Source organism: Rhinoraja longicauda, chromosome 8 (genome assembly GCF_053455715.1).
Source record: "Rhinoraja longicauda isolate Sanriku21f chromosome 8, sRhiLon1.1, whole genome shotgun sequence".
NCBI lineage: Eukaryota > Metazoa > Chordata > Chondrichthyes > Rajiformes > Arhynchobatidae > Rhinoraja > Rhinoraja longicauda.
Window position 1 is genome coordinate 6,004,342 of NC_135960.1, and position 23,517 is coordinate 6,027,858.

A 23,517-nucleotide genomic window follows, 5' to 3' on the forward strand; every position below is an offset into this window, starting at 1 on the left:
TGATTGAGAATGATCAGCCATGATCACATTGAATGGCGGTGCTGGCTCGAAGGGCCGAATGGCGTCCTCCTGCACCTATAGTCTATCTATTGTCTAGGATAGCCCGAGGGTCACAAATGAGGTAGATGGTCGTTCAGTGCTGCTCTCTGGTTGTGGTAGGATGGTTCAGTTGCCTGATAACAGCTGGGAAGAAACTGCCCCTGAATCTGGAGGTGTGCGTTTTCACACTGCTGTACCTTTTGCCCGACGGGAGAGGGGAGAAGAGGGAGTTTGCCGGGGTGGGACTGGTCCTTGATGACGCTGCTGGGCTTGCCGAGGCAGCGTGAGGTGCAAATGGAGTCAATGGAAGGGAGGTTGGTTTGTGCGATGGTCAGACAACTCTCCACGATTTATTGCGGTCTTGGAAGGAGCTGTTCCCAAACAATGCTGTGATTAGTCGACGATGTCTGAAGGCAATGAGACTTTGTACAGGAGATGATGGAGGTGCATAAAAACAGTCGTAGATTGCAAAACCAGGGACAATAGTGCTAAATCTCTAAGATTCATAGACTTAACGTTCAGCTGAAATTTTTGTGCCTAGCACAAGTGCACATGTTGGAAAACAAGAGTAGGGTTTGTATGAAGGAGTGTTGGAGATGCCCTGTAATTAAACCATGGGAGAAGAGTTTGGTGTTTAGATGGAGAACATGGAGAGCCATAGGGTCATACTGGAAACATACCCTTCGGCCCGACTTGTCCATGCTGACCCAGATGCCCAATCCATACGTCCCATTATTCCATGTTTGGCCCATATTCCTCTGAACTTCACCTATCCATGTACCTATCCAAGTGTCATAGAGTCACACAGCATGGAAACAGGCCCTTCGGCCCAACGTGCCCATGCTGACCAACATGCCCCATCTACACAAGTCCCATCCTTGGCCCATTACCCCCCGAAACCTATCCTATCCATGTCCCTGTCTAAATGTCTTTTAAACGCTACGAGACTACCAGCCTCAACTACCTCCTCTGGCAGTTCGTTCCAAACAACTACCACCCTTGGTGTAAAAAAGTTACCCCTCAGGTTCCTATTAAATCTTTCCCCTCTCACCTTGAACCTGTGTCTGCTGGTTCTTAATGCCCCAACCCTGGAAAAAGACTTTGCAGAATAACCCTATCGATATCCCTCATAATTTGTTACACCACTATAAGATCACCCCTCAGCCTCCTGCGCTCCAAGGAATAAACAATAGACAATAGACAAAAGGTGCAGGAGTTGGCCATTCGGCCCCTCGAGCCAGCATCGCCATTCAAAATGATCATGGCTGATCATCCACAATCAGTACCCCGTTCCTGCCCTCTCCCCATACCCTCTGACTCCGCTATCATTAAGGGCTCTATCTTGAAAGCATCCAGAGAATTGGCCTCCACTGCCTTCTGAGGCAGAGAGTTCCACACATTTACAACTCTCTGACTGATAAAGTTTTTCCTCATCTCCGTTCTAAATGGCCTACCCCTTATTCTTAAACTGTGGCCCCTGGTTCTGGACTCCCCCAACATTGGGAACATGTTTCCTGCCTCTAGCGTGTCCAATTCCTTAATAATCTTATATGTTTCAATAAGATCCCCTCTCATCCTTCTAAATTTCAGTGTATACAAGCCCAGTTGCTCCAGTCTTTCAACATAAGACAGTCCCACCATTCCGGGAATTAACCTAGTGAACCTACGCTGCACTCCCTCAATAGCAAGAATGTCCTTCCTCAAATTTGGAGACCAAAACTGCACACAGTACTCCAGGTGTGGTCTCACTAGGGCCCTGTACAACTGCCTGCTGTACCTGCATGCTTACTTTCAGTGACTGATGAACAAGGACATCCAGATCTCTTTGTACTTCCCCTTTTCCTAACTTGACACCATTCAGATAATAATCTGCCTTCCTGTTCTTACCACCAAAGTGGATAACCTCACATTTACCAGAACCACATTAAAGTCCTAGCCCTGCCCAACCTCTCCCGACAGCTCAGGCAACAGATTCTGGCAACATCCTCATAAATCTTCACTGTACCGCACTTCACAATACCTGAAGTATTGTGTGCAGTTTTGGTCTCCTAATTTGAGGAAGGACATTTTAGCTATTGAGGGAGCGCAGCGTAGGTTCACCAGGTTAGTTCCCGGGATGGCAGGACTGACATATGATGAAACTATGGGTCGACTGGGCATGTATTCACTGGAAGTTAGAAGGATGAGAGGGCCTCTCATAGAAACATATAAAATTCATAACGGATTGGACAGGCTAGATGCAGGAAAAATGTTCCCCTCGTTGGGAGAGTCCAGAACCAGGGGTCACAGTTTAAGAATAAGGGGTCGGTCATTTAAGGACTGAGATGAGGGAAAACTTTTTCACCCAGAGAGTTGTGAATCTGTGGAATTCTCGGCCACAGAAGGCAGTGGAGGACAATTCACTGGATGTTTTCAAGATGGAGTTAGATTTAGCTCTTTGGGCTAAAGAAATCAAGGGATATGGGGGAAAAAGCGGGAACGGGGGTACTGATTTTGGATGATCAGCCATGATCATATTAAATGGTGGGCCGAATGGCCTACTCCTGCACCTATTTTCTACGTGCTCTTTTCAGCTTAATGGCATCCTTCCTATAGCAGGGTGACCAAAACTTGGCACAATACTCCCAAGGGAGGAAACATATACTTAGAACCTTCTTACCCATGGCCAACACGGATATCTGTACTGAAGTCTATTGAACATGGATCTGTAACCTTGGTCAAAACTATCTCGTGTCAGCCAGAAGTCTAAAACATTAATTTGAGGTTAAACCTCAGTCTAATTTAAGATCAATCATGACTGTGGAACGCTATAAACAAAGACAACCTTTCATTGACCACCTTGTGCCTGCCAAAAACATTTGGACATGAACTTCGCACACCATGAACTATTTCTGAAGGGACTGCCTTAGTTTCGTTTAGTTTAGAGATACAGCTTGGAAACAGGCCCTTCGGCCCACCGAGTCCGCGCCGACCAGCGATCCTCGCACATTAACACCATCCTAAACACATTAAGTGTTAATCCTAAACACACATTAACACTTACACCAAGCCAATTAACCTACTAACCTGTACTTCTATGGAGCGTGGGAGAAACTGAAGATCTTGGAAAAAACCCATGCGGTCACGGGGAGAACGAACAAACTCCGTACAGGTATTGGCATTGGTATTGATATTCTCATTAGTATTAGCATTGGTAGTGTTTTTGTATTGACATTGACATTGGTATTGCCATTGAATGAATGAATGAATAAATGAATGAATGAATGAATGAATGAATGAATAAGTTTATTGGCCAAGTATGTGCATATACAAGGAATATGCCTTGGCGCTCCGCTCACAAATGACAACACAAACATACAGTTAACAATTAAGAATAAAGCATAACCACATCCAAACAATAAGGATGCAACATTACCGTCTAAACATGTGGGCATTGCCATTGGTATGGACATTGGCATTGTAATTGGCATTGGTATTGTCAATGACATTAGTATGGGCATTGACATTGGTATTGCCATTAGTATTGGTATTCGCATTGGTATTAGTTTTGCTATTGGGATTGGTATTGGCATTTAATTGGTATTGGCATGGGCATTCATATTGGCATTGGTATTGCCATTGGTATTGGCATTGACATTGGTATTGGTATGGGCATTGGCATCGACATTGGTGTGGGAATTGACATTGGCATTGACATTGGCATGGGCATTGACATTGGCATTGGTATCGACATTGACATTGGCATTGGTATGGACATTGACATTGGTATGGGCATTAACATGGACATTGGCATTGACATTGGTATGGACATTGGCATTGGTATGGGCATTGACATTGACATTGGAATGGGCATTAACATGGACATTGGCATTGGTATGGGCATTGACATTGGCATTGACATTGACATTGGTATGGGCATTGACATTGGAATTGGTATGGGCATTGACATTGGCATTGGTATGGGCATTGGCATTGGTATGGGCATTGACATTGGCATTGACATTGGCATTGGTATTGACATTGGTATTAGTATTCGCATTGGTATTAGTTTTGCTATTGGGATTGGTATTGGCATTTAATTGTTATTGGCAGGGGTATTCGATTTGGCATTGGCATTGGCATTGATATTTGCATTGGTATTGGCATTAGCAGTGCTTGTTGTGTAGACATAAGGTTGCTGGCATGCATATTGCTCTTTGCTGTTCGTGTCTCGGGCAGAGCATCACCCCACGAGCTGCTGAAGCTGCTTAATATCGCCTAACTTCATGAATAAATGTTACTTTTATCAACTTTAGTAATCCTTTCTAAAGATTAACATTTCTAAAAAGCACCGGTACGTCATAGCAGTACTTGACTCACAAAAGAACTGTAGGCAGTGGGATTAGATTATTATTGACACATGTCCTGAGGTACAGTGGAAAGACTTTGGCTTGCCTGCCATCCAGGCAAATTGTGCCAGACATGAGTACAACAGATACAAATGCACAGAGTGCAGAATGTAGTGTTACAGCGACAGAGTAGATGTAAATAAAAAAAAGTGCAAGGGCCACAATAAGGTAGATTGGAGGATCGGGTAATTCATCCTTAATACGATACGAAATGATAATACTTTATTTATCCCAGGAGGAAAATTGATCTGCCAACACAAGATGCAGGAAACATGAAATTAAAGTGACATGTGACAATAGACAATAGACAATGGGTGCAGGAGTAGGCCATTCGGCCCTTCGAGCCAGCACCACCATTCAATGTGATCATGGCTGATCATTCTCAATCAGTACCCCGTTCCTGCCCTCTCCCCATACCCACTGACTCCGCTATCCTTAAGAGCTCTATCTAGCTCTCTCTTGAATGCATTCAGAGAATTGGCCTCCACTGCCTTCTGAGGCAGAGAATTCCACAGATTCACAACTCTCTGACTGAAAAAGTATTTACTCATCTCCGTTCTAAATGGCCTACCCCTTATTCTTAAACTGTGGCCCCTGGTTCTGGACTCCCCCAACATTGGGAACATGTTTCCTGCCTCTAACGTGTCCAACCCCTTAATAATTCCTATATGTTTCGATAAGATCCTCTCTCATCCTTCTAAATTCCAGTGTATACAAGCCTAGTCACTGCAGTCTTTCATATACCGAAGATAGACACAAAATGCCGGGTCGGGCAGCATCTCTGGAGAAAAAGGAATCGGTGATGTTTCAGGCCAGGACCATTCTTCAGAACGGATTGTGAAGACGGGTTTCGACCCAAAAGGTCGCCCATCTTTTTTCTCCGGAGATGCTGCCTGACCCGAGGAGTTACTCCAGCACTTTGGGTCTATCCAGGCTTGTAGGATAATTGGCTTCGATAAAATTGTAAATAGTCCCTAGTGCGTAGGATAGAGCTAGTGGACAGGGTGATTCGCTGGTCGGCGTGGACTCGGTCGGCCAAAGGGCCCGTTTCCACGCTGTATCTCTAGAGACTAAAGTCTAAAGTAAAGACTCGATGAGCTGTAAACTTAGCGTAATGCTCCGAGCTTGTAAATGGCCATAAAAATATCATTTTACCTTTCAAATCAAATCCTGTCGTTTAATGCAATGCACGGTTAGGAAGTTGCAAAAGGCAAGTGAAAAGAAATATGTACAGAGCTTTGAAGGAATGAAAATGTAAATGTCTACTTAATTAGGATAATAAAAGCAAATGAAAGTTGCTAACAAGGTTAATGAGCAAGTGCGGTAGGCTAATCAAAGCAAATGCTTGAAGTGCTAACTCCAGGGAGACTTTTATGTGCTTCATACATAACGAGCAGAAACTATTATGCTGAGGTAACATCTTCAATGTAAGAGGCACACCACGGCTAATGTGTGTGTCATCTCCCAGTTTGACTGCAGCTGGGATCCTGGTTTTTGAGTTCCTCCAGCTGTTTGTTTTTATGCTGTTTGGTTCCAGCATCTGCAGTCACCCTTGTCTCCATCTCTGCCTGTCTGAAGAAGGGTCTCGACAAGGGTTGCCAACTTTCTAACACCCAAATAAGGGACAAAAGGTGATGTCACCGCCCCGCGCCCCACGTGACCTCACCCACCCAACGTGCTCCCACTCCACCAATGACGGGCGCCCCGGCCGGGCGGCGGGTTGTTACGTAACCTCCGTTAGGTGGCAACCGGGCCTCCGGGCCTACACTGTCCAGGCCTACAGTGGCCCCCAGGCCTACAGCGCCCCCCGGGCCTAATGCCGGACAAGGCCGGTCCCGTACGGGACAAACCAATTTAGCCCAATATACGGCATGTCCCGGCTAATACGGGACAGTTGGCAACTCTAGTCTCAACCCAAAACTGGACACTTGCTTTCCCTCTCTCTCCCCGTCCCTCCCCCACCATAGTTCTCCGACTAGTTTCACCGTCCACCTAATTAATTTTATTGATTGAGTGCTTCGTTGTCACCTTCCCCTCAGCCAACAATGAACCATTCTGTACTTCCTTCAACAATCGTCTGCTTTGATCCGTCATTTTCACACCTTACCCTTCCTTACCTCTAGTCTCCCTCTCCCCTGACTTTCAGTCTGGAGAAGAATATCGACCCCAAAACGTCGCCCATTCCTCCTCACAAGAGATGCTGCCTGACCCGCTGAGTTACTCCAGCATTTATCGTCTGATTTTGCCTCCATACTAGTTCGCTTATCGATCGGCCATTCACAATAGGTTTTTTTTAATGGATTGATTGATAGTGCAGGGAACACAACCCCTCTCTGCCCACCGAGTCCATGCCGACCATCGGTCACCCATTCGCTCTAGTGTTTCGATTGAATTGATTGATAGATGCAGCGTGGAAACAGGCCCTTCGGCCATCGAAAGGACACAAATTCAAAACACAAAACTCCAAAGGTGTACAGGTTTGTCGGTTTAATTGTCCTCTGATAATTGTAAATTGGTCCTCGTGTTTATGGAGAGCACTGGTGTACGAGGTCTATCTCCATGCTGTATCTCTAAAGTCTAAACTAACGTCAAAAGAGCAAACTAAATTGAGGGTGTAGGTGTACTAGGTTAATTCCCGGAATGGCGGGACTGTCATATGTTGAAAGACTGGAGCGACTAGGCTTATCTACACTGGAATTTAGAAGGATGAGAGGGAATCTTATCGAAACATATAAGATTATTAAGGGATTGGACACGTTAGAGGCAGGAAACATGTTCCCAATGTTATATGTTTCTATAAGATTCCCCATACGTTTCTATAAGACCCCCTTTTTGTTTCTATAAGATCCCCTATACGTTTTTATAAGACCCCCTATATGTTTCTATAAGATCCCCAGGAGCAGAATTAGGCCATTTGGCCCATCATGTCTACTCCGCCATTCAATCGTGGCTGATCTATCTCTCCCTCCTAACCCCATTCTCCTGCCTTCTCCCCGTAACCCCTGACACCCGTACTAATCAAGAATCTATCTATCTCTGTCTTAAAAATATCCATTGTCTTGGCCTCCGCACCCTTCTGTGGCAATGAATTCCACATATTAACCACCCTCTGACTGAAGAAATTCCTCCTCATCTCCTTCCTAAAGGAACGTCCTTTAATTCTGAGGCTGTGAGCTCTTAGTCCTCGGCTCTCCCGCTAGTGGAAACATACCCCAGTTAATTTATAACAGATGCTAAACCACGGATCAAAGCCCAGTCCGGCCTCTGTATCCAGGTGTCCCAGTGCAACCCTGGTGCTTTGGGAATCTCGGCCTGCTAACCGTCAATGGCACCGTTTAAAATTAAGTGAATTGGAACAAAAAGGCCAACGCATAACCTCTTGCCTTTATTCCGGGGGAGGGAGGGTGGGGGGAAGGGGGTCAGGGGATGGTAATTCAGAGAGATTCCTGGGCGGTTACCAGGGAGATGGGAATAAGAAACAGTGTCAGTCGTCGATCTGTGCCTTTCACAAAGGAACCAATGTTCCCCACTGTCTTAGACATGCCGACCGACCACCATCCCACCAATAACTTTACATTTCCCCAACCCCCCCCCCTCCCCCCCTCCCCCTCCACCCTTACACTGAAGGTGCAGACTCTTGAAAGCACGCACCACCAGACTCAGGAACAGTTTCTTGCTGGAGTTCTCTCACTTCACGTAACCCTTGCTTTCCCTCTCTCCCCGTCCCTCCCCCCCCCCCCCCCCCTCGTTCTCCGACCGGTCAGTGATCGTGTAGGAAAATAACTGCAAACGCTGGTTCAATAGACAATAGACAATAGACAATAGGTGCAGGAGGGGGCTATTCAGCCCTTCGAGCCAGCACCGCCATTCAATGCGATCATGGCTGATCACTCTCAATCAGTACCCCGTTCCTGCCTTCTCCCCATACCCCCTCACTCCGCTATCCTTAAGAGCTCTATCCAGCTCTCTCTTGAAAGCATCCAACGAACTGGCCTCAACTGCCTTCTGAGGCAGAGAATTCCGCACCTTCACCACTCTCTGACTGAAAAAGTTCTTCCTCATCTCCGTTCTAAATGGCCTACCCTTTATTCTTAAACTGTGGCCCCTTGTTCTGGACTCCCCCAACATTGGGAACATGTTTCCTGCCTCTAATGTGTCCAATCCCCTAATTATCTTATATGTTTCAATAAGATATAATCGAAGGTGGACACACAAAATGCTGGAGTAACTCAGCGGGTCAGCCAGCATCTTCAGGAGAGAAGGAAAGGGTGACGTTTCGGGTCAAGACCCTTCTTCAGCGGTTGGTGTTTACTTAAATTTTCCAGAAAGTCCTTTGACAAGGTTTTAGATTTTTTAGAGTTCTGAGATACAGCGCTGGAAACAGGCCCTTCGGCCCACCGAGTCCTGCGCCGCCCAGCGATCCCCGCACATTAACGCACGGCGGCACGGTAGCGCAGCGGTAGAGTTGCTGCTTTACAGCGAATGCAGCGCCGGAGACTCAGGTTCGATCCTGACTACGGGTGCTGCACTGTAAGGAGTTTGTACGCTCTCCCCGTGACCTGCGTGGGTTTTCTCCGAGATCTTCGGTTTCCTCCCACACTCCAAAGACGTACAGGTATGTAGGTTAATTGGCTGGGTAAATGTAAAAAATTGTCCTTAGTGGGTGTAGGATAGTGTTAATGTACGGGGATCGCTGGGCGGCACGGACTTGGTGGGCCGAAAGGGCCTGTTTCCGGCTGTATATATATGATATGATATGATATTAACACTATCCTACACACACGAGGGACAATTTTTACATTTACCCAGTCAATTAACCTACATACCTGTAGGTGCCACACGTGAGGCAGCTTTAGGAAGGAGATGGGGAGAAATTTACTTTAGTCAGAGGATGGTGAATCTGTGGAATTCTTTGACACTGCAGATGGGCAGATGCCAGGGCGGAGAGCAGGCTGGCTGGACGGCAGAAGACAAATAGACAAAAGATGCAGGTGGAGGCCATTCGGCCCTTCGAGCCAGCACCGCCATTCAATGTGATCATGGCTGATCATTCTCAATCAGTACCCCGTTCCTGCCTTCTCCCCATACCCCCTGACTCCGCTATCCTTAAGAGCTCTATCTAGCTCTCTCTCTTGAATGCATTCAGAGAATTGGCCTCCACTGCCTTCTGAGGCAGAGAATTCCACAGATTCACAACTCTCTGACTGAAAAGGTTTTTCCTCATCTCCGTTCTAAATGGCCTACCCCTTATTCTTAAACTGTGGCCCCTGGTTCTGGACTCCCCCAACATTGGGAACATGTTTCCTGCCTCTAACGTGTCCAACCCCTTAAAAATCCTATACGTTTCGATAAGATCCCCTCTCATCCTTCTAAATTCCAGTGTATACAAGCCTAGTCGCTCCAGTCTTTCAACGAGTGGCAAAGAGTGGCAATAAAGGAGATCTTTTTCCGGCTGGCTGCCAGTGACTAGCGGAGTTCCGCAGGGGGTCGGTGGTGCTGGGGGCCGCTAGCTACTCTTCACGTTGTATATTAATGATTTGGACGAGGGGATCGGCGGCTTTGTGGCCAAGTTTGCGGATGACGCAATAATAGGCGGAAGGGCAGGTAGTGGAGGGAAAGCAGGGACTCTGCAGAAGGACTTGGACAGATTGGCAGAGAAAGTGGCAGATGGAACATAGTGTGGCAAAGTGTGGAGTCATACATTTTTAGGAATAAAGGCGTAGACTATTCGCTAAATGGAGTGAGAATCCCTTTTGGACTCTCCCTCCATTTGCTAAATGGAGTGAGAGTCGGGGCGGCACGGTGGCGCAGCGGTAGAGTTGCCGCCTTACAGCGAATGCAGCGCCGGAGACTCAGGTTCGATCCTGACTACGGGCGCCGTCTGTACGGAGTTTGTACATTCTCCCCGTGACCTGCGTGGGTTTTCTCCGAGATCTTCGGTTTCCTCCCACACTCCAAAGACGTGCAGGTATGTAGGTTAATTGACTGGGTAAATGTAAAAATTGTCCCTAGTGGGTGTAGGATAGTGTTAGTGTGCGGGGATCGTTGGGCGGCACGGACCCAGTGGGCCGAAGGGCCTGTTTCCGCGCTGTATCTCTAAATCTAAAAAATCTAAATCTAAATAAATCCAGAAATCGGAGGTGCCAAGGGGCTTGGGAGAGCTGGTGCAAGATTCCCGAAAAAAGAAAATCTGCAAGTAGAATCGGTAGTAAAGAATGCAAACTCAATGCTGGCATTGATTTCACTGTCCTCCAGTTTAATTTTAATGATTGTATGCCTCGTTGTACTTAGCCCTCAGCCCACAATGTACCATTCTAAATTTCCTTGATCATCATTTGCTTTGATCCACTGTCAGAGTGAGGCCCAGCGCAAATTGGAGGAACAGCATCTCATATTTCGCTTGGGCAGCTTACACCCCAGCGGTATGAACATTGACTTCTCTAACTTCAAATAGCCCTTGCTTTCCCTCTCTCTCCATCCCCTCCCCCTTTCCCAGTTCTCTCACCAGTCTTACTGTCTCCGACCACACTCTATCTTTGTCCTGCCCCCTCCCCTGACATCAGTCTGAAGAAGGGTCTCGACCCGAAACGTCACCCATTCCTTCTCTCCAGAGATGCTGCCTGACCCGCTGAGTTACTCCAGCATTTTGCCTACTTTTGCTTTGATCCTTCGTGGTTCAAAACCTTACCCTTCCTCATCTCTAGTCTCCCTCTCCCTTGACTCTCAACCTGAAGAAGTGGTCACGACCCAAAACGTTGGCCATTCCTTCTCTCCAGACATGCTGCCTCTACATTCTGCGAGGGAAGGAACTGCAGATGCTGGTTTACACCGAAGATAGACACAAAGTGTGGGTCAGGCAGCATCTCCGGAGAGAAGGGATGGGTAGAGCTTCGGGTCAGAACCCTAACGTCACCCACCTTTTTTCTCCAGAGATGCTGCCTGACCCGCTGAGTTACTCCGGCACTTTGCGCTCTGTATCTTCCCCTTGGCTCTGTCTATTTCTCAGGATAAAAGGATGTACTTTTAGAATGGCGATGACGTTGAATTTCTTTTGCCAGAGGGTGGTGAATCTGTGGGATTCATTACCACAGAAGGCTGTGGGGGCCATCAGTGGATATTTTTAAGGCAGAGGTAGGTAGATTCGTTATTAATACAGGTGTCAGGAGAAGGCATGAGAAAGGGGTTAGGAGAGGGAGATAGATCAGCCATGATTGAATGGCGAGTAGACTTGAGGGCCAAATGGCCTAATTTTCTGGGCACTCACATTTCGGAGGACTTCACGTGGTCCACTAACTCCGCTGCGCTGGTCAAGAAGGCACAGCAACGACTGTTCTACCTGAAGAAGTCTGGTCTACCCCAACAGCTGCTGACGACCTTCTACCGCTGCACCATAGAGAGCATCCTAACGCATGGCATCCCTGTGTGGTATCTCAGCTGCACGGAGGCAGAGAGGAAAGCTCTTCAGCGGGTAGTCCGTAGAGCTCAGAGGACCATCGGAACACAGCTACCAGCCTTGGAGGGCATCTACAACACACGATGCCTCAGAAAAGCCACCAGCATCCACAAAGACTCTTCACACCCCTGCAACAGTCTGTTCGAACTTCTGCCATCGGGCAGACGGTACAAGGCCTTCTACGCTCGCACCTCCAGACTCAGGAACTGCTTCATCCCCAGGGCCATAGCTGCCACGAACCGGTCCTGCTGAGCCGGATGGTCACATCGCACAGTGAACCGGCACAGATCTACTTGCACTTTATTCTGTTTAAAAACTGTTTCTAATTTTGTTTCACTGGGTTGTCTAAATTTATACCGATTAGCTAATTAATTTATTGCATCGTATGGGAGGCGCATTCCCAATCTCGTTGTACAATGACAATAAAGATATATTGTCTTGTATTGTATTCTGCTCGTATAACTTATGACCTGGTGAACTTATGAACCCAAGATAATGCTTGGGAAAGCAACAAGGACTTAAACCAGTAAGCCTCTTAAGTGATGTCATAAGTAATAGGAGAGACACAAAATGCTGGAGTAACTCAGCGGGACAGGCAGCATCTCTGGAGAGAAGGGATGGGTGACGTTTCGGGTCGAGACCCTTCTTCAGACTGATGTCAGGGGAGTGAGCAGTTCTTTCCTACTCGTAGGTAATAGGAGCAGAATTAGGCCATTCGGCCCATCAAGTCTACTCCGCCATTCAATCGTGGCTGATCTATCTCTCCCTCCTAACCCCGTTCTCCTGCCTTCTCCCCGTACACCCCCGACACCCGTATTAATAAAGAATCTATCTGTCCCTGCTTTAGAAATATCCATTGACTTGGCCTCCACTGCCTTCTGCGGCAATGAATCCCACAGATTCACCACCCCCGCTCTGTTTGCCGATAGCCCTCGAGGGGCCGAATGGCCTCCTCCTGCACCTATTGTCTATTGTCTATTGAATGGTGAGTGGCTCATGGGCATCTGTGACGTGTCTGGAAACCCATGGCACCAGTGCCAGGCTGAAGGGCAGATACCAGCACCCCTGACAGGCTGGTTCAGTTTAGTTTCACAAAATGCTGGAGTAACGCAGCGGGTCAGGCAGCATCTCTGGAGAGAAGGAACGGGGGACGTTCCGGGTCGAGACCCTTCTTCAGAATGTCACGAAACGTCACCCGTTCCTTCTCTCCAGAGACGCTACCTGACCCGCTGAGTTACTCCAGCATTTTGTGTCGATCTTCGGTTTAAACCGGCATCTGCAGTTCCTTCCTACACGTTCGGTCTAGTGTCAGTTTAGTTTATTGTCATGCGTGCCGAGGTGCAGTGAAAAGAGTTCGTTGCATGCTGTCCATTCAGCGAAAGTACTGTATGTGATTACAATTGAGACGTTACATTGTAAAGATGCATGATAAGGGAATGACGTTTAGTGCAAGGTAAAGCCAGTAAAGTCCGATCAAGGATAGTCCGAGGGTCACCAGGGAGGTAGGTGGTAGTTCAGGAGAGTACTCCAGCTTAGAGATTCGGCATGGAATCAGGCCCTTCGGCCCTTCGAGTTCACACCGACCATCTGTCCTCGATCACCAGCGATGCTACCCCCAATTAAAGCTTTACATTTGAAAAAATTATCTCAATCTACTAGAATGATTTTTTTTAAATGTCACTGATGTTTAAATGTCACTGAAATACCACTGCAATACGACAGTGCAGCTGGTCGAGCTGCTGCCACACAGCGCCAGAGACGGGTTTGATCCTGACCTCGGGTGCTGTGTGTGTGTGTGTGTGTGTGTGTGTGTGTGTGTGTGTGTGTGTGTATGTGTGTGTGTGTGTGTGTGTGTGTGTGTGTGTGTGTGTGTGTGTGTGTGTGTGTGCATGCGTGTGTGTGTGTGTATATGTATGTGTGTATATATAGATGTATGTGTATATATATGTGTGTGTGTGTGTGTTTGTGTGTATATGTATGTGTGTGTGTGCGCGCGTATGTGTGTGTGTGTATATATATGTATATATATAGATGTATGTGTGTATATATATGTGTGTATGTTTGTGTGTGTGTGCGCGTGCGTGTATATGTATGTGTGTATATATATATGTGTGTGTGTGTGTGTATATGTGTGTGTGTGTGTGTGTGTGTGTGCATGCGAGCGTGCTTGTGTGTGTATATGTATGTGTGTGTATATAGATGTATGTGTGTGTATATATGTGTGTGTGTTTGTGTGTGTGTGTGTGCGCGCGCACGTGCGTATATATGTATGTGTGTATATAGATGTATGTGTGTATATATATGTGTGTATACGTTTGTGTGTATATGTATGTGTGTGTGTGTGCGCGCGCGTATGTAGATGTGTGTGTATATGTATGTGTATGCGTGTGTATATAGATGTATGTCCAAATATATATATATGTGTGTGTGTGTTTGTGTGTATATGTATGTGTAAATATATATATATAAATGCATGTGTCTGCGTGTGTGTATATATAGGTATGTATGTGCGTGTGTATATATATGTGTATGTACATGTGTGCATATGTGGGGCATGTGCATGTGTACACCCACACACATACATACACATAAAAACAAACAAACTAGGGACAATTTACAATTTTACAGAAGCCAAATAACCTACAAACTCGCACGTCTTTGGAATGTTGGTGGAAACCAGAGCACCCGGGGAAAACCCACAAGGTCCCAGGGAGAGCGTACAAATTCAGTGCAGACAGTAACCGTGGTCAGGATCAAACCGAGATCTCTGTTGTTTTCAGCAGATACTCTACTGCTGAGCCACCGTTTAGTTTAGTTTAATTTAATTTACATAGAAACATAGAAACATAGAAAATAGGTGCAGGAGTAGGCCATTCGGCCCTTCAAGCCTGCACCACCATTCAATATGATCATGGCTGATCATCCAACTCAGTATCCTGTACCTGCCTTCTCTCCATACCCCCTGATCTCTTTAGCCACAAGGGCCACATCTAACTCCCTCTTAAATATAGCCAATGAACTGGCCTCAACTACCTTCTGTGGCAGAGAATTCCACAGATTCACCACTCTCTGTGTGAAAAAAAACTCTCATCTCGGTCGTAAAAGACCTCCCCCTTATCCTTAAACTGTGACCCCTTGTTCTGGACTTCCCCAACATCGGGAACAATCTTCCTACATTTAGCCTGTCCAACCCCTTAAGAATTTTGTAAGTTTCTATAAGATCCCCCTATAATCTTCTAAATTCCAGTGAGTACAAGCCGAGTCTATCCAGTCTTTCTTCATATGAAAGTCCTGCCATCCCAGGAATCAATCTGGTGAACCTTCTCTGTACTCCCTCTATGGCAAGAATTTAGTTTATTGTACCGAAGTGCAGTGAAAAGCTTTTGGTTACGTGCTACCCAGTCAAAGAAAAGACTATAAATGAATACAATCAAGCCGTCCACAGTGGACAGATAAAGGTACAACATTTAGTGCAAGATATAACAATAAACTTTGATAAAGTCAAATTATAGTTCAAAGGTCTCCAATGAGTCAAGTCAAGTCAAGTCAAGTTTATTTGTCCCATACACATACAAGATGTGCAGTGAAATGAAAGTGGCAATGCCTGCGGTTTGTGCTAAACTACAAAACAGAATAGAGACAAAAATGTTAACACAAAAAATAATTTAATACAGTAAATTAAATTAGTCCCTGGTGATATGAGAGTTAACAGTCCTGATGGCCTGTGGGAAGTAACTCAGTCTCATCCTCTCCGTTTTCACAGCGTGACAGCGGAGGCGTTTGCCTGACCGTAGCAGCTGGAACAGTCCGTTGCTGGGGTGATAGGGGTCCCCCATAATGTTGCTGGCTCTGGATCTGCACCTCCTGATGTATAGGTCCTGCAGGGTGGCGAGTGTAGTTCCCATGGTGCGTTCAGCCGAACGCACTACTCTCCGCAGGGCCTTCCTGTCCTGGGCAGAGCTGTTCCCAAACCAGACATTTATACCAAGTCGATTAACCTACAAACCTGCACGCCTTTGGAGTGTGGGAGGAAACCGAAGATCTCGGAGAAAACCCCACGCAGGCCACGGGGAGAGAGTACAAACTCCGTGCAGACAGCACCCGTAGTCGGGATCGAACCCGGGTCTCCGGCGCTGTGAGGCAGCAACTCTACCTCTGCGCCACCGTGCCGCCCATATTTACCCGGTTCCTCATTACACAGAGATAGGTTTGTGTTGCAATAACATTGACATGTCAATATTCCCCTCGGGAAGCCAGGAGCTGGCAATCAGAAGCATTGTGGACTTGCTTCCCTTTATCCTTGACATTTCCATTGACACCAATGTGTCAGCCAGGCTCCGCAGCAAGGGGAGCCTATTTTCAGCATGCCCACTCTATTACACGCAGTCTCATTCCACTACGTTGAACCCAGGATATTTCAGGAGAGTTTCCACGAACTCCAATTAGCAGAGGTCTGTCAACTAAATCAGGATTATTCCCTAAGCACTGACAATAGACAATAGGTGCAGGAGGAGGCCATTCGGCCCTTCGAGCCAGCACCGCCATTCAATGTGATCATGGCTGATCATTCTCAATCAGTACCCCGTTCCTGCCTTCTCCCCATACCCCCTGACTCTGCTAGCCTTAAGAGAATTGGCCTCCACTGCCTTCTGAGGCAGAGAATTCCACAGATTCACAACTCTCTGACCGAAAAAGTTTTTCCTCATCTCAGTTCTAAATGGCCTACCCCTTATTCTTAATCTGTGGCCCCTGGTTCTGGACTCCCCCAACATTGAGAACATGTTTCCTGCCTCTAACGTGTTCAACCCCTTAATAATCTTATACGTTTCGATAAGATCCCCTCTCATCCTTCTAAATTCCAGTGTATACAAGCCTAGTCGCTCCAGTCTTTCAACATATGACAGTCCCGCCATTCCGGGAATTAACCTAGTAAACCTACGCTGCACGCCCTCAATAGCAAGAATATCCTTCCTCAAATTTGGAGACCAAAACTGCACACAGTACTCCAGGTGCGGTCGCACTAGGGCCCTGTACAACTGCACACAGTACTCCAGGTGCGGTCTCACTAGGGCCCTGTACATAGGTCACCTTAGCTATACTAAATGGGAAAAACACACAACAGAGGCCCTACATGCGGAATTTTGTCGGAACATCCTCCGCATCCAAAGGAAAACACCAACAAAAGAGAGAGAGAGAGAAGAATGTTTTTTTTTGTGTCTATATCCGTCCTTCCTCAGTTCTGGTTCAGGGAGCTCACCTCTGAAGAGGACCAAAGGGTGCTCCTTCTTGCCACACCGCAGTGGGATCAGCAGTTGCTCCTCGGCCCTCAGGAACGCCGAGATGTTGGAGCTGATGAGAAGCAGGAAGCAGGGGAGGGAGAGGCAGCAGGTGAGCAGCCGCCCACCCTCCATGGTGGCCCACACGTGTCCCGGCTACCAAGATGGCGGCATTTGGCAGACGTGTCTGAAAGGAAGCAGATTAGTTTTGTTTTTAGTTTTATTTCGTTTAGCTCAGTTTGGAGACAGGCCCTTCGGCCCACAGTCGATGCTGACCATTCACGCTAGATTTCAGAGTTTAGAGATACATCGCGGAAATAGGCCATTCGGTCCTTCGAGTCCGTGCTGACCCTCACCATTCGCACTAGACTTTAGAGTTTACGGAGGCGCAGTGGTAAAGTTGCAGCCTTACAGTTTACAGCACCAGGGAATGTTGGGGGAGTCCAGAACAAGGGGCCACAGTTTAAGAATAATGGCCGTTCTAAATGGCCTACCCCTTATTCTTAATCTGTGGCCTTCGGATATCTTTGGTTTCCTCCCACACTCCAAAAACGTGCAGGTTTGTAGGTTAATTGGTTTGGTGAATGTAAAAATTGGCCCTAGTGGGTGTGGGATAGTGTTAATGCGCGGGGATCGCTGGTCGGCGCGGACCCGGTGGGCCGAAAGGGCCTGTTTCCGCGCTGTATCTCTAAACTCTAAACGCGTCCAGGGCCTTCAAGGTCAGCTGCAGGAGGCGCCCCGGGACATAAAGATGACCGGGCAAGGAGAGAAGATGAGAGGAGAGGGACAACGGTTCACGTGAACTGCTCCAGTACATCGTGCGCACGGGACGACCGGACTTTGGACTTTGAAGAATGGCGCCAAAGATGGTGGTGCCCGTGTGTGTAACAAATGCAAAAATAATTTCACTTGTGCAGTTGGATGTGTGACAAATACAGCTACATTGAGCCAGTAAATCCGACACACGAGGGACAATTTTACATACTTGGTGTTTTTAGCTCCAAATTAACAAACATTCCTGTCCCTCTCCTTGTCGACACTTCAACGCAGAACGTAGAACAACAGCACAGAACTCTAACTCCCTCCACCTAGCTAGTAAGCGAGCCACTAACGCAAACTCAACGATCATCTCTGAGGCTGACTCAGTGATTTTACACTCCCTTTCACTCCCCAGGCAACGCAACACTCGAAAACGACACAAACACTTTGGAGAAACGAAGGTGATTAGACAGAAGAATGAACAGGAAATTGGACGGCGCGGTGGCGCAGCGGTAGAGTTGCTGCCTCACAGCGCCAAAGACCCAGGTTCGATCCTCACTACGGGCGCTGTCTGTACGGAGTTTATACGTTCTTCCTGTGACCGTGTGGGCTTTCTCCGGGTGCTCCAGGTTCCTCCCACGCTCCAAAGACGCACAGGTTTGTAGGTTAATTGATTTCGGGAAAATTGTAAATTGTCCCTAGTGTGGTCGACAGAGTTAGTGTACGGGGTAATCTCTGGTCGGCACGGACTCGGTGGGCCAAAGGGGCCTGTTTCCGTGCTCTTTCACTAAACTAAACTAAACCCTAACTCTAATCATCCTACCACAACCAGAGAGCAGTCCTGAACTACTATCTCCCTCATTGGAGACCCTCGGACTATCTTTGATCGGACCTCACTGGCTTTACCTTGAACGAAACGATATTCCCTTACCATGTATGTAAACATTGTAAGTGACTTAATTGTAATCATGTATTGTCTTTCCGCTGACTGGTTAGCCGGCATGGTGGCACAGCGGTAGAGTTGCCGCCTTACAGCGAATGCAGCGCCGGAGACCCGGGATCGATCCCGAATACGGATGCCGTCTATACGGAGTTTGCACGTTCTCCCCGTGACCTGCGTGGGTTTTCTCCGAGATCTTTGGTTTCCTCCCACACTCCAAAGGCGTACAGGTTTGTGGGTTAATTGGCTTGGTAAATGTATAAATTGTCCCTAGTGGGTGTAGGATAGCGCTAATGTGCGGGGATCGCTGGTCGGCGCGGACCCGGTGGGCCGAAGGGCCTGTTTCCACGCTGTATCTCTAAACTAAAAGCCTTTCACTGTACCTCTCGGTACACGTGACAATAAACTAAACTGAATTGAATTGAACCGAACTGAACTAAACTTTCCCCTCTCACCTTAAAGCTATGCCTTCTTGTATTTGACATTGCCATCCAGGGCAAAAGGTTCTGACTGTTTGGAACAACACAGAACTCTCTCCACCTATTTAGTAAGTGAACCCGATCAGCTCCAAGGCTGACTCAGTGATCTCACACTTCCATTCATTCCCCAGTCAATAAATCCTTGGAAAAGACACAAACACTTTGGAGAAGGGAGCTGGTTGAACGGAGGGAATGAACAGGATGTGTTGCAGTAATAATACTTAATCTGGCCTCCCATCAGCCGCGCTGCTCTTCAATCAATCTCTCGGAAGGTCACTGGAGGCCACACGTCTAATTGAAACCTTTCAGCTTAAAACCTCGGCCAGTTACTTCTGCAACGTTGCCCGTTATTATTTCGCTGTGTAAATATGCCGTCAAAATCTCAAGGCTGCTCAGATTAATCCTGAAAGCATAAATCAAACCGCCGCAAAAAAATGGAACGAAGAAGTACATAGAACATAGAACAGGATGGCCCTTCGGCACACAACTAGGGTTGCCAACTTGTCCCGTATTAGACAATAGACAATAGACAATAGACAATAGGTGCAGGAGTAGGCCATTCAGCCCTTCGAGCCAGCACCGCCATTCAATGCGATCATGGCTGATCACTCAATCAGTACCCCGTTCCTGCCTTCTCCCCATACCCCCTCACTCCGCTATCCTCAAGAGCTCTATCCAGCTCTCTCTTGAAAGCATCCAACGAACTGGCCTCCACGGCCTTCTGAGGCAGAGAATTCCACACCTTCACCACCCTCTGACTGAAAAAGTTCTTCCTCATCTCCGTTCTAAATGGCCTACCCCTTATTCTCAAACTGTGGCCCCTTGTTCTGGACTCCCCTAACATTGGGAACATGTTATCTGCCTCTAATGTGTCCAATCCCCTAATTATCTTATATGTTTCAATAAGATCCCCCCTCATCCTTCTAAATTCCAGTGTATACAAGCCCAATCGCTCCAGCCTTTCAACATACGACAGTCCCGCCATTCCGGGAATTAACCTAGTGAACCTACGCTGCACGCCCTCCATAGCAAGAATATCCTTCCTCAAATTTGGAGACCAAAACTGCACACAGTACTCCAGGTGCGGTCTCACCAGGGCCCGGTACAACTGTAGAAGGACCTCTTTGCTCCTATACTCAACTCCTCTTGTTACGAAGGCCAAGACATCCCGTATTTTGGGCTAAACTGGTTTGTCCCGTACGGAATCACCCTTGTCCCGTATTAGGCCCGGACGGCGTTGTGGGCCCGGACACTGTATGCCTGGACACTGTAGGCCCGGATGCTGTAGGCCCGTACACTGTAGGCCTGAATACTGTAGGCCTGGACAGTGTAGCCCTGGGGGCCCACTGTACGCCCGGACAGTATAGGCCCAGGCGCCGCCTAGCGAAAGTTGTGTAGAAACCCGCCTCCCGGCCCGGGCGGCCTCCATTGGTGGGCCGCTGGCTGAGTGAGGTCACATGAGGCGCGGGGCGGTGACATCACCCTTTGTCCCTTATTTGGGAGTGAGGAAGTTGGCAACCCTAGCCACGACGTCTGTGCCAAACCTTATATCAAGACCAACTCTTATCTCCCTGCACCTAATCCAAATCCCTCCATTCCCCCTGCTCACCAGAACCGTCGTGCGTTAATGGCGGAGGGGAGAAGGGGTTTGCGTTTGCCGGGATAACGACAAAGTGGGCTGCTCAAACATCTCTGGAGTTGTTGGCGTTGCCTCCATGCCGAGAAGTGTGGAGTAGAGACCGATGTCGGGAAGCTCCAAAGTCGCAGAAGGTTCGACCAGCCCCGACCCGGGTCAGATCGCCTGGCGCGGAGGAGCTGAGATTCCTCCCCCCGATGCAGGAGCTTGGTCGCCCCGCCACGGTGGGCCCGACCCCGGCCATGGGAGCCAAGATCGTCCCGATGACGGAAGGCTCGAGGCTCCCGACCGCAGGAGGACAAAGAAGGGAAGAAACTTGAACTTTTCTTCGCCTTCCATCACAGTGAGGAATGTGGAGGAGTCACTGTGGTGGATGTTCATGTTAAAATGTATTTCGTGTGCTCTGTTGCTTTTTATTGGTGTGACTGTACAGCGAATGAAATTCCTCGTATGTTGCAAAACACACTTGGCTAATAAAGTATGATTATGATTATGATTAGCATGTGATCATGTGCTTTGGAATACCATGAGCAGTTTTGGGCCCCGTATCTGAGGAGGGATGTGCTGGCGATAGAGATGGTCCAGAGGTGGTTTATGAAAATGATCCCATTGATGATTTAGTTTAGTTTAGTTCAGAGATACAGTGCGGAAACAGGCCCTTCGGCCCACCGAGTCCGTGCCAGCCAGCGACCAACCCACGTTAACACCACCTTACACACACTAGAAACAATTTATGATTATGCCAAGCCAATTAACCAATGAACTTGCACGTCTTTGGAGCGTGGAAGATAATCGGAGATCCCGGAGAAAACCCACGCAGGTCACGGGGAGAACGTACAAACTCCGTGCAGACAGCACCCGGAGTCGGGATCAAACCCGGGTGTCGGGAGTGGATGAGAAAGTGGGAAACATAGGACCCTCGTGTGAACGGACGATTGATGGTCGGCCTGGGCTCGGTGGGCCGAAGGGCCTGTTTCAACACTGTTTCTCACGCAACAGGAGCTAAGCAACATTCAGGAATGGGCGGATGGGTATTGAGTTGTGAACAGGTGATAGTCGGCGTGAACTCGGTGGGCCGAAGTACCTGTTTCCATGGAGAGGCCAGGAATGGCGGTGGTGGCTCGAAGGGCCGAATGGCCTACTCCTGCACCTATTGTCTATTGTCTAACTGCGGATTCTGGAACCCTGCCTGCTGGAGTCACTCAGCGGGTCGGGACCTTTATTCCGATTGTCTCCATGCTGCATCTTTTAGTATTAGTTTCAGAGATACAGTGCGGAAACAGGCCCTTCGGCCCACCGAGTCCACACCGACCAGCTATCCCCGCACATTAATGCTATCCTACACACGCTAAGGCCAATTAACCTACATACCTGCACGCCTTTGGAGCGTGGGAGGAAACTGAAGATCTCGGGGAAAACGCACGCAGGTCACGGGGAGAAGGTACAAACTCCGTATGGACAAGCACCCCGTAGTCAGGATCGAACCCGGGTCTCCGGCGCTGCAAGGCAGCAGCTCTACCGCTGCGCCACCTAATCTCTAAGCTAATCTTCGTGCCCAGTGCGTTAGTTGGACAGGATTCGAGTTGTGGCAGTCGCCCTGATCAAAGACCTTGGCCTGTCGGGCGTGAGGTCCAATTTAATTCTACTTCCGCATCGGACTGCGGGTTTTAGTGGGAGCCTGCAGAGAGAACAGACCCGGAGTCCATCAGTCACTGCATACAGATGGCAGGGCACAGATAGGAGAACAGTGGGGCCAGCTTGGTAACCCATGTGAACTTGCCCAGATACAGTGCCAGGCTGGATGTTCAAGGCTCTTCCAAATTATCAGAGACGAACACAGACAAAAAAAAAATCCATCATTCAGCATTGACAGGGTCAACACAACCTTCACCTAGTCGTGACACTTCATGCAACTACTGAATAGCAGGTAGGTTGAAATTATTGTGTATCCTGCATCCTGCACACCAGGGACAATTTACAATCATTACCGAAGCCAATCTATAGACCTGTACGTCTTTGAAATGTGGGAGGAAACCAGAGCACCCGGAGAAAGCCCACGCAGGTCACGGGAAGAACGTACAAACTCTGTACAGACGAGCACCCGTGGTCAGGATCGAACCCGAGTCTCCGGCGCTGTAAGGCAGCAACTCTACCGCTGCGCCACCGTGCCACCCCATGGTCTTACAATTTCTCTGTGAATTATATATCCTATTCTCCTTTGAAAGCAATTGTTTTTTTAAAATTTATTTGTTCATAGGATATCTCAAGGCCAATATTTATTGGCCCCTGAGCTGAGTCATTTTAAAGGGCGGTTTAGAATTAGCCACACTGTCAGTCATGCTCATAGTGTTTTACAGTATGGTAACAGGCCCTTCGGCCCATATTGCCCGCACCGCCCAACATGTCCCAGCTACACTAGTCCCACCTGCCTGCGTTTGGTCCATATCCCTCCAAACCTGTCCTATTAATATACCTAAATGTTTATTAAACGTTGGGATAGCCCCAGCCACAACTACCTCCTCTGGCAGCTCGTTCCGTACACCCACC

At 47.9% G+C, this 23,517-nt stretch overlaps 1 protein-coding gene across 4 annotated transcripts in view; it reads right to left on the reverse strand.

The window, feature by feature from the left end:
• sema5ba (sema domain, seven thrombospondin repeats (type 1 and type 1-like), transmembrane domain (TM) and short cytoplasmic domain, (semaphorin) 5Ba) overlaps nucleotides 1–23,517 on the reverse strand; it is a 183,945-nt gene that overhangs the window by 143,735 nt on the left and 16,693 nt on the right. For all 4 annotated transcript variants that reach the window (XM_078403301.1, XM_078403300.1, XM_078403299.1 and 1 more), the window contains exon 2: nucleotides 17,138–17,343. In XM_078403301.1, the coding sequence (XP_078259427.1) occupies nucleotides 17,138–17,291 (154 nt within the window). In that variant the 5' untranslated portion in view covers nucleotides 17,292–17,343. The remainder of the gene's footprint in view (nucleotides 1–17,137; nucleotides 17,344–23,517) is intronic.